The sequence below is a fragment of the Bidens hawaiensis genome, unplaced genomic scaffold (assembly GCF_021521415.1).
Source record: "Bidens hawaiensis isolate Kalapana, Puna unplaced genomic scaffold, B.hawaiensis_p1.1 tig00023835_1, whole genome shotgun sequence".
Classification (NCBI taxonomy): domain Eukaryota; kingdom Viridiplantae; phylum Streptophyta; class Magnoliopsida; order Asterales; family Asteraceae; genus Bidens; species Bidens hawaiensis.
The window spans coordinates 42,765-53,864 of NW_027505039.1; the positions used below are offsets into that span (position 1 = coordinate 42,765).

Sequence of the window (11,100 nt, forward strand, 5' to 3'; positions counted from 1 at the left end):
TCTTATTGAAAATTTTTAAGTGAAAAATAAACAAATAACGCTCGAAATCGCTCGATGTTCGATCGAAAAATGCTCGATTCGAATTTGGCTCGTTTCGGTTTTCGCTCGGTTCGAATTTCAGCCGTTCGGTTGTAAACGAGCCAAGCAACGAGCAAGCCTTTGCTCGGTTCGGCTCGGCTCGTGAACAATCCTAGCTACAACAAAATGAAGTACCGTAATAATAAGTATTATAATTCAAAACTTTAACGTAATAATAAGACTCTATCATTAATATAATTATCCTACTAATTTATGTATTTCTCATGTTAAAAACTGCTTGTATTTGATCCAAACTATTTATATGTTAACAATGAACTTTCTAAGCGTTAAGAGTTAGTTATCTAAATTATTTTTCTATATCTCGTTGTAACCTACCAAAACTATTTATTCAAATAACAAACAACTAAACCCAAACACAATTAAACGTGTAATCAAAACATGAAAAGCCCTTTAAAAAAATCCAATGACGGTTGAGTGTTTGGCACAATATATAATATTTTATGTTTAAAAAATAAAAAATAATATTACTTCAATGTCTCCATCCTTCTAGATAAATACTTCCCATTGATCAAAAATTCCAAAACCAAAAGCAAAGCCCTTTTAAAACTTGTACTTTATTCTACAATAGTTGTATCTTATTCTGAAAATATACATAACCTACATGCATAATTAATTAAATAAAATAATACATTAATATTAAATATACATAGATATAATATTAAGGTGTTAACCTGAAAAAATAATAAGTGGTTAGTTAGCCATAGATTTTTTTTTTTTTGCCAAGAATCTTCCAAACCATAACCAAAACCATGCTACATTGCTACCACCAACTTTTATCTTCTTCTAATTATTTAAATCATTTGTTGGTTCACCCCTAAACTTGACCAGAGTAACCCCACACATGAACCACTTTACCCCTACATATACTCACAACCAACACCTTCATTTGTAACATATAATATTTGACACATTCTTCTACTTCTCTCATATGGCTCCCAAAAAACCAAGTACATGGCAAGCCATTTTGTTTGGTTGTTTCACAAACAAGACACCAACTTTTGACCCTCAAACACTTGTTCCTAAATCCGGGTTGTCACAAAGGTTATCGATATCCGATGTTAGTTCATCGCTTTCGGTTGTTAATGGTCTTTCGAATTCGATTGTTGGGTGGAACCTTCATGAGTTTACTTTTGTTGAGCTTAGTATGATCACACATGACTTTGCTCCTAGTAATTATCTTGGTGAAGGCGGGTTCGGGACCGTTCATAAAGGGTTTATTGATGATAAGCTTAGGCCAGGGCTAGAGGCGCAACCTGTTGCGGTTAAGTTGTTGGATTTGGATGGTGGTCAAGGTCACAATGAATGGCTTGTAAGTAGTAACTATTTTCAATAACCAAATTTTTATTTATATATTTATTTATTTTTCTGTTAATATAATTTAATTTTATTTATGGGTTTTTATTTATTTATTTATAGGCTGAAGTGACATTTTTGGGACAATTGAGGCATCCACACCTTGTGAAGTTAATTGGTTATTGTTGTGAAGACAAAAACAGGCTTCTTGTTTATGAATATATGGCAAGGGGCAACTTGGAGAATCAACTATTTAGAAGTAATATTTTTTTTCTTATTTTCTTGAATTTTTTAAATATTTCTAATAAAAAATTGAAACTGATCATGATTTGTTTATTTTATATTTTTTGGATTCAGGGTATTCAATTTCTTTGCCATGGCTGACCAGGGTTAAAATTGCACTTGGTGCTGCAAAAGGACTAGCCTTTCTTCATGGGGAGGAGAAACCCGTTATTTATCGCGATTTCAAAACTTCAAATATTCTATTGGGATCGGTAAGTCTCTTTTTAAATAAAATGAATTGAGAGTATAATTACTTTAGTTTTTTTGTTCACTTTTAAGCATGTTTACTAAATGATATGAAATTGTTTTATAAATAGGATTATACAGCGAAACTATCTGATTTTGGGTTAGCAAAAGACGGTCCTGAAGGAGACGAGACACATGTCAGTACACGAGTGATGGGAACACATGGTTATGCTGCGCCTGAGTACGTCATGACTGGTCATCTGACAACTATGAGTGATGTTTATAGTTTTGGGGTCGTTTTACTAGAGTTAATAACCGGGAGAAGATCAATGGACAAAAAGCGACCAAGTAGAGAACAATGTCTAGTGGAATGGGCTAGACCGCTTTTGAAAGATTCAAACAACCTTGACCGGGTCATGGACCCAAAGCTTGACGGTCAGTATCCGATCTTAGGGGCTAAGAGAGCCGCGATGCTGGCTAGCCGGTGTCTGAGCCACCACCCAAAATCTAGACCAACCATGAATGTAGTGGTTAAGGTCTTGGAACATGTTTTGGAACTAGATGAATTTCCAGTTGGTACATTTGTTTATATTGCTCCTAAAGAGGTACAAAACATTAAAGAAAAGGATGATGAGAAAGAGAAAAAACAACATAATGACGAAAAAGATAGTGGCGGTGATGAGGCGGAGGTGATGGTGGTGACGGTGGCGGTTGAGAAGACGGAAAGTAGCCGCAAACGAGACCAAGAAAGGAAAGGTCACAGACATAAACATAGGATTAGATCGATGAGGTCCCGGGCAGTATATTCCGATACAGCTTTGTTTAAAAACTTTAAAAAGGGTACCAATTCTCCATTGGTACCCCAAACAAAAAAAAGTGTGGTGAGAGTTTGTTAAAATGTTGATTTTATTTAGGCTAGTTTTATGCTTTGTTTACATGTATTTTGAAAACTAGAAGCTTGAGAGGTTTATTTGATCTCTTGTATCAGTGTTTACTAGCAGTTCATCTTCAAAGGAAGATTTGTATCTTAAATTTTTGTGCAAAATATTTAATAAATCATAGAAAAAAATTAAGGAAGTTAATGAAATTATTTATATTTTTTTTATTTAAAAATACACATAGTATCTGCTTAAATAATCATATCACAAGATATTAAGAATTGCAATTTTTATTCCACGTATTTTTTTTCATTCTTAGCCCTGCTTGCGGTGCGCACATGTTATATATATATGTGTGAACCATCGGGTGGGCAAAAGTGAAATTGCACTAATTTTGACGTTATTTTACTAATCTCGTGAAAATAACGTTAAAAGTGACGGACGGTTAATCAGGCATCATGTAGTGGCGTTGATAGCTGAAAGATAAGGGTACATGCACCGATCAGCCGGTGTCCCGATGATTGAGTGCTATGTGCCTTATGTCTAAGGCTTGATGCAAAACTACTATCGAGCCGGGGGTCTCACCGGAAGCAGCCTCTCTATCCCTATGGGGTAGAGGTAAGGCTGCCTACATCTTACCCTCCTCAGACCCTACCATAGCTTTGCTATTGGTGGGATATACTGAGTACGATGATGATGATGTATTTTTTTCATTCTTGATATTCTATAATGTGAATTCAAAGCAATGCATCCAAAAAGAAGACCTTTTGGAAATAAGGACTTAGAAATTAAGAGATTAAATGGTTTCATACAATTTGGTTTTCAAAGTCAACTGGTCAATTCCAAATGAATCTTCATAGCAAATACAACACAGAAGCATTATTGATAAAACTTGTAACAAGATTCATATGTTTTTATATATAACTATTTGAAAATCTATTAAAAAGGCAGTGTTTGATTTATAGATATGAAAACAACTAATAGTTTTCATCAACTAATAGATATTTGAATACCATTAGCTAATTATCCAACTTCCAATACTAAGTCAAATATGATCCATTCGTATAAAACTTAACGCTGTAAGCAAAACGAGTTAAGATATTTCGTTTTCCTCTTTGTATCCCAACTTGTCTCACATGTATGATATAGTGCTTACTATACACTATATTATATATAACAATTCTTCAATGCAAATGGGACAAAGGTTTCACATAATACCAAAAAAAAAGTATTAAACACAAGATTTAAGTTGCTTCTTAAACAAGTCTAGACCAATCTCAAAAGATGTCTAGAAGTTGGAAGCAAAAGTCTACATTTAAAGTCACCTGAGAACAAGGCTTAATAGTTTTTTTTTTTTTTTTTTTTAAGTTGCATTTAAATAATATGATGAATAAAAAATATCAACTAAAGATTGGACAGATGGTGTTATTAGCAAGCAAATGAAATAAGAACCAAGAGCATGGACATCAAGATACATGCAGTTTCTTAAGTATTAAACAATTAGTACAGAAAAATACAAGTATACTGTCATAATCATATGTGGAAAATGACAAATGAAACAAATCTTTATTGTAATGATCAACATGCAGAGACATAAAAAGGAACGATAACGATAATTACAGGTTAACAACTATAGTTGAAACTGCAATGAAATTCGGTTTAATAGCGACAGGCAAACCGCCTATTCTAGATCATCTTTGAAACTTGGTGAAAAAGAAAAAGATCAATAACAACTCCCATCAGTTTAGGTGATAATATAAAATAACTTAAGATGTAACCTGCCCCCATAAGATTCAGTTTATCATGAGGCTGCTTAATAAGTCACAATCAGTTATACTCACCACACCTACTTGATTCATTCGATAGAGGCGGCAAAATCGGTTTGTGGGTATGTTAAAGATGTTATTACAAGATTTTTTAAACTTCTTTTGAACAACTAGTGCATTGATTAAGATTGGAAAGTTGTACTTGTTAAATAATAATCAAAATTTTTGGTGAAATGATTTTGGAGGTGAAGGTGTTAGAATACATTTTAGAAGACGTTCGGCTCGTTTCTGTTTTTGTTAACAAAAATATTTACCCAATTGACAGATTAGAGATACAATACAACCCGAATTGACCCATTCATAAGTAAACAGTCCGATTCTCTACAACTATAATTTTTCAAAATTATAGAGTATTCTGGAGATCAATTATAATTATAGATCTTTTTTAGAAAACATGATAAATAGTTGTGTGTGTGTGTTATTTGACAAAGGTATAATTACATAAATAATATTATAATATACAAAACTATTATACATAACTATAAAATACATATTTGTTATACATAAAAATAATTTCTTATAATTAAATACTTAATAAATAATAAACAAATTTCAACTCGAGCTCTCATTAAATAAGATTGAGCCAAGCTCGAGCTTAGGCAAACTCGGGTCAGCTCATTTACACCCTTAATCCGAAAATCTCACTGTTGAAAGCATAGACAAAACTGAATCTTGGATCCACTTCAGCTTTTAGTTTACAAGCACATTACTCATAACATAACCTTTGGGCCTTTTGAGTTGTTTTGTATTTGGATCTTGCAAATAGGCCTTTTGGGGTGGAGTCTATTTGTAATTTTATTTTTGGTTTAATATTATGGTGAGTATTGATGACTTTAAAAAAAATGCATCCAAATAATGTAACAATAAAAATAAAATTATACCTATATTAACTCAGCATTTCTCACTCTAGTGTTATAGAAGTAAAAGTAAAAAAAAAAAGATATAGACTAGAAGTGGCATGGGATTAAAGCTTCCCGAATTGCAGTCTTCTATGTATTAATTTCACAGTGCACAACCGAGCCCGAGCCGCACTTTGCTCATTTAAGAACTGCATAAGAGCTCAATCTGAACATAGGCTCGTTTAAGGTTTTCTTAAAACATATAAAATAGTTACAATTGCATGAATTTGATTAGTATATAATAAATGAGCCGAGCTTGAGCTTGAAAAAACGACTCATGAGCCGAGCTCGAGCCTAGTCGAGCACGGGCTCGGCTATTGTGCACCCCTCACAGCAATGCATATACGTTAGCATGATGACTAAAAATTTAACCACCATAAATCTTAATGAAGTAGAAACATTGTGCATTGATCTCTTTGCTTTTTTTTTTTCACTTTAAAATCACTCCAAAACCATAATGAGCACCATATCTCAACATCAGGTTCATCAATTTCAGTCTGACCCTTAACGTTTTCGACCTTCATATAATAAGTTAATAACCCCATTTTCCATTTTATTCCATTACTTATACAAGATTTTTACAGCTACATGCACAGTAAACGTGCATCTAATAATCTTGATTTACATTACATACATATATGCAATCTGCTCAACAACACTATTGACATATAATGCTACTACAACTTACATCTCTCAACAAGCTCCTATTGGGAGCTTAAACAGTACTAATTACTTATATAGACACACTATTTGGAACACCTCTACATGTTACGCCAGGCTCTGAACTCGGTGCAAGAAGCTCATAAGGCAAAACCCCAGCCCCACACCGATTCCTTAAACTTGTATCACTGTTTCTTCTCACAATTTCCTTTTCAATTCGTTGAATTTCAGCCGAAAACGCATAAAATGCTTCCACGACCTCCGAATCCCCAGTCCATGTGTCGGTTTGTTGTCTCTCCCCAATATACTCCTCATCGGGTGAGTGTGTAGATAAAGTGTCCACCACTGCCATATATTTTGTTGACTGTAATAAACTTGGTAAAGCAGAAAGAAAGTATTTTTGTGGGTCATCATGGAAGCTCTGGTACTCGGGGTCGTTTTCATCGGGGAGTAACCGTCGCATTAGTGGTGGTCGGTTCGGGATGTAGCCACCATACGGGTATTGGCCGAAGTTTAATGCTGCGTGTTGAGCTGACGCTAGCCAGATGATGGTGGTTAGGATGCCTGTAAGGTCATCCGCATCAGCTAAAGTCGGCCACCAGTCCTCGTGGCGGAGATCTGCGTGGCCCACATTGATTGACTCTGCGTACCATGCTTGCAGCTCGCGGTCATTGCAGATTAGGGCTGAGTCGGGGTAGTATCGGTTCACATAGGTTCGAACCCAGGTTTGGATGGCTTCCCAGATCATGAGCCCATCTGATGCATACGGGTAGTCTTCGATTATAAGCTTCAAACCGTGTGGCTTGCTTGGGTCCCGAACCGCTACACCTCTGTTTAGATATTAAAAAACAATGTTTAACCATGAGATTTTGAAAAATAATCATTAATCAAATTTAGATAATAAAAAATTATAGGCACCTTCTAATGAGATCAGCTGGAAGACCTTCTAAATCAAACCGCCAGTTCTTATAAGCAGCAGCACTCATCTCCATACAATATCGCCCGGGTGTAAAACATTGCTCAATAACCCCATCAGCATTGATCAGATTCTGGCGAGCCAACGCATTGATTTCTAAAGTGTACCTCATGTGCGGGTCCAGAAGTTTATATATAGGGTGCATAGCACTCAATTGTCTATGAGCAGCTAATATAAACGGTTCCATAGACGCATGGGTGCGTAACCAGTGGTGCACCAGTTGGTGGGCCCCAGCATCATTTGAGCAGACATGGGCTTTGGCTAGTTGCCACAGCCAGTTGCCGGTGGCATCGACTGGCGGTGTGACCACGCGTTTTGACTCGGAACCGGGTAATGCTTGGGGTAGGCTAAGCTCAATTGCAACAGGCATTAGAGTGCCAGCTGGATTTAAGAAAAATACGGTACGTGTTGCGTATGCCTTACGCCCATCGAGTGCATTTATTCGGTCCAAAAATGGTAGGTATATGTCATGGTAGTCTATTATGAACAGCTTACTTTCTTCAATCGCCTGTTAACATCACCAAAACAATCATCATTAATGCTCAATTATTATCGAAGAAATATCATTTCTGTATTCATATTTTATACATTCTTTATTAGAAAACGGTTAAAAGGTATAAATGAACTCAGGTATGTTACCTGTTGTACAGTCATGCCATTAAGATGGCCAACAATGTGTTCTTCTCTAAGAGCGGACTCTTTCGGGCCATATTTATCAGGGTCAAGTCGACTCACTGGCGGGAAAACTTCAAGCCTCTCTATGCTGACCGGGTTCACCCCCGCGATTGTTTGGCGGGCAAATTCATCATCACGTAACCAAGCATATTTGTCCTCTACAAATTACAAAACTTTCATTAAAACTCTGTGTATTTGAAATTAAAATAGAACTTAAAATCAACATATGAATATAAATTAAAATATTAAAACTTACTGGAAAGAATCTTTGGTGTGTCGTATTTGAGAAGTCCACCACCACTCTGGCTAGATTCATGCAGCCTACTAACCAATGTGGGCAATGGAAGCTTCTTTACGAGATCATCTTGAAGCTTTATTTTTAAACGGACCCCTTCACTGTAAAGACTATCAAGTTGTGAGAACCCCTTAATATCATGTTTCTTAGAAATGCTGGCCACCATTGATGGTAACAGATTATGTAGCACCGCCTTTAACCGCCCTGTTGAAAATGCATTTGCTTTTGATTCCTCAAATTGTTCGTCTCGAGGAACATACAATGGAAATGGCTTCTCCACCCGACTCTCAACTAAAATATCTATAAATAAAAAAAGGTACAAAATTATACAAAGTTCATATATGATCCAATTAAATAATAACCACAAAACATATATAGAGATACATACCAGTATCACTAGGTACACGTCCGGTTCGACATCTTCTTGGATATGGTATTTTATCACCGCCAAGTGAAGGTCTAACAAATTCATTTCCTCTATCGGGATTACCCAGATCATTATAAACATCATAATCATACACTCGATCTGATAATTTTCTTTCTCCTTTACCATCACCTCTTAAATCTTTAAGTTCTTGGTCTCTTAAGTATTTCAGCCCTGCTGGAGTCTCATTAGGTAGGTATGGCTGCAAGTAACCGAACATGTTGGTTAAAATGAATCTTGCTACAAAATATCACGCAAGAAAACGACTTGGAATACATATCATGTATGGCTGCTTCAACTTTAGGAATCAAGATTCAAGACCATGAATATTCAAACTATAATCTTTGACTTTCAAAGTTTCAATTTTTATCTTTCTTTATTTAATTTGGACTGTTAGGCAAATAAATTTCAAGACTTGACCGAAAAATATGTGGAAAATTACCTGATTAGAGAAGAAAACTCTAGGTTTAGAATGATCTTTAGTAGATTGAACCCAAGAATTACAAGGGAAATGAACCGGGCCACATGCAAATCCTTCAATGGTAATACTTTCCAAAAAGAACTCTTTTTGGTGCTTATTAGTGATGGTGATTGCTCCGGGGATCCCAAACTCAGAATCCACCATAATATCAGCTGTGTAATTAACCCTTTCGGTTTTAAGACTTGACTTCTTTGACCAGTCCTTTAACACAGCTTCATTGCTCTTCTTTGGAGCTCTTGTTTCTTCAACACCAAATAGTAAACCAATAATAATTAGCATGTAATTAACCAAAAAAAAATAACATTTTTTTTCTCAGAGGTATTTCATCAAACAGGTTTCTTATACTTGGATTAATGAGCATGTAATTAGTAACAAAAATCAAAATATAAGATTTTTTCATCGTACTGGTTCCTTACTTGGATTAATAATCATGTAATTGGTAAAAAAAATTAAAAAAAATACTTAGAAAGCATTTCGTCGAACGGGTTGCTAACTTGGATTAAAAAATTAAAAAAAAAAACATTTTTTTCTCAGAAACATTTCATTGGTCAGGTTCCTTACTTTTACTTTGGTTAATAAGCATATAATTAGTAAAAAAAATTAAAAAATACAAATCAAAACAATTTTTTACTTCTCAGTTGCATTTCATCTAACAGGTTACTTACTTGGATTAATAAGCATCTAATTAGTAAGAAAACAAAATCTCAAAGGCATTTCATCAAAATTCAAACAGGTTGCTTACTTGGGCATTAATTAGCATGTAATTAGCAAAAAAAAAAAAACATTTTTCTCTCAGAGGCATTTCTTCGAACTGGTTGCATACATGGATTAGTAACCATGTAATTAATAAAAAAAATTTAAAAAAAAAACATTTTTTGTTCTGAGAGGCATTTGATCCAACAACAAGTTGCTTACTTGGGGATTAATAAGCATGTAATTATTAAAAGAAATATAAAATAATAATAATAATAATAATAAAACATTTTTCTTCTCAGAGGCATTTCATCGAACACGTTGCATACATGGATTAATATAATAATAACCAAAGTAATCAATAACTAATAATATTTTTTATTCTTTGAGGCATTTGATCAAACAAGTTGCTTACTTGGATCAATCTCATTACTATAGAGCTGCACGACAACATTTCTGCCAATCTGATCAGCAAAAGCATCCAATTTCCTTAGCACAGTCTCCTTCACATCCTCCTTACTCTTATTCCTCACTGTCAACACACCTCTCACCGTGAAACTCACCGCCTTCTCTAACCTCACCAGCTTCACCAATTCCTCACTTATCGCCGCCACCACCACCGGCTTTCTTAACCTCCTTTGTGGCATAATCAACACAGGCTTTGAATTGCATAATCGAATACTAGTACCGAAAAACGACGACGTTTTTGTTGCTGTTGTATCAATCACAGAACCATTTACTAGTGCCATATGGAATATTAATATTAATATTAATTGAGTAGTAGTAGTAGATATGAATATGGTTTGGGTGTATTTATTTATATAAGAATGAATTGCACCGGCCAAAGTACAAGTACAAATAAACACACCACGTTTTAAACTAATGTGATCGTTTTCTTGGGTGACTTCATATATATATATATATTATATATACATATAGATATATATACAGGGGAGGAAGTGAGTCAAACCGAGTTTCGGGTTTTCCGAGTCAAAACGCGGACCGGGGAAGGCTGACACGAAGGTGGGTGGGGTAAGGGGCTTTTTAGTCTTTTACAATCAAAACTAAATTACGCTTTCCGTCCTTGTAGTTTCTAGCATTTTTCGGGAATTGTTGTTAATGTTAAACTGAAGAAATTTCGAGTTTTTTTAAAACCTTGTACGTTTCGTATTTTTATTAACGAGCGTTTAATATGTTAGTTAAAGACTTAAATCTAGCCATGACTTACAATAAGGATTATGGGTGTAAACAAGCCGAGCGGGAGCTCGACTAGGCTTGTTTTAACTTACAAGAGCTCTCAAGCTTGACTTCGGCTCATTTCTACTAAAGTTCGAGCTCTGCTCATTTCTAGCATTTTTTTTAAAGTTCAAGGTCAGCTCGTGAGTTGTTTTTTGAAGCTCAGGATCAGCCCGTTTGATACTATTTAATTGAAT

At 35.0% G+C, this 11,100-nt stretch overlaps 2 protein-coding genes across 2 annotated transcripts; one reads left to right on the forward strand and one right to left on the reverse strand.

Moving 5' to 3' along the window:
- Window positions 1-636: 636 nt before the first annotated feature.
- LOC143610097 (EPD1-interacting receptor-like cytoplasmic serine/threonine-protein kinase) lies at window positions 637-2,795 on the forward strand. Its single transcript, XM_077084672.1, has 4 exons — window positions 637-1,408; window positions 1,516-1,651; window positions 1,750-1,886; window positions 1,992-2,795. The coding sequence occupies exons 1-4, from the start codon at window positions 1,028-1,030 to the stop codon at window positions 2,754-2,756; spliced, it is 1,419 nt and encodes a 472-aa protein (XP_076940787.1). The 5' UTR covers window positions 637-1,027; the 3' UTR covers window positions 2,757-2,795.
- Window positions 2,796-5,978: 3,183 nt separating this feature from the next.
- LOC143610099 (lipoxygenase 1, chloroplastic-like) lies at window positions 5,979-10,431 on the reverse strand. Its single transcript, XM_077084674.1, has 7 exons — window positions 10,083-10,431; window positions 8,936-9,216; window positions 8,458-8,695; window positions 8,031-8,369; window positions 7,739-7,932; window positions 7,042-7,607; window positions 5,979-6,953 (listed from the first exon to the last, which is right to left on the reverse strand). Exons 1-7 carry the CDS (start codon window positions 10,414-10,416, stop codon window positions 6,197-6,199), a joined length of 2,709 nt encoding a protein of 902 aa, XP_076940789.1. The 5' UTR covers window positions 10,417-10,431; the 3' UTR covers window positions 5,979-6,196.
- Window positions 10,432-11,100: the final 669 nt, after the last annotated feature.

Coding starts and splice junctions, on each gene's coding strand:
- LOC143610097 (XM_077084672.1), top strand. CDS start 1,028: ATGGCTCCCAAAAAACCAAGTACATGGCAAGCCATTTTGTTTGGTTGT. Junction 1,652..1,749: donor GGAGAATCAACTATTTAGAA/GTAATATTTTTT, acceptor TTTTGGATTCAG/GGTATTCAATTTCTTTGCCA. Junction 1,887..1,991: donor CAAATATTCTATTGGGATCG/GTAAGTCTCTTT, acceptor TTTTATAAATAG/GATTATACAGCGAAACTATC.
- LOC143610099 (XM_077084674.1), bottom strand. CDS start 10,416: ATGGCACTAGTAAATGGTTCTGTGATTGATACAACAGCAACAAAAACG. Junction 9,217..10,082: donor TAGTAATGAGATTGATCCAA/GTAAGCAACTTG, acceptor TTGGTGTTGAAG/AAACAAGAGCTCCAAAGAAG. Junction 7,608..7,738: donor ATGGCATGACTGTACAACAG/GTAACATACCTG, acceptor TGATGTTAACAG/GCGATTGAAGAAAGTAAGCT.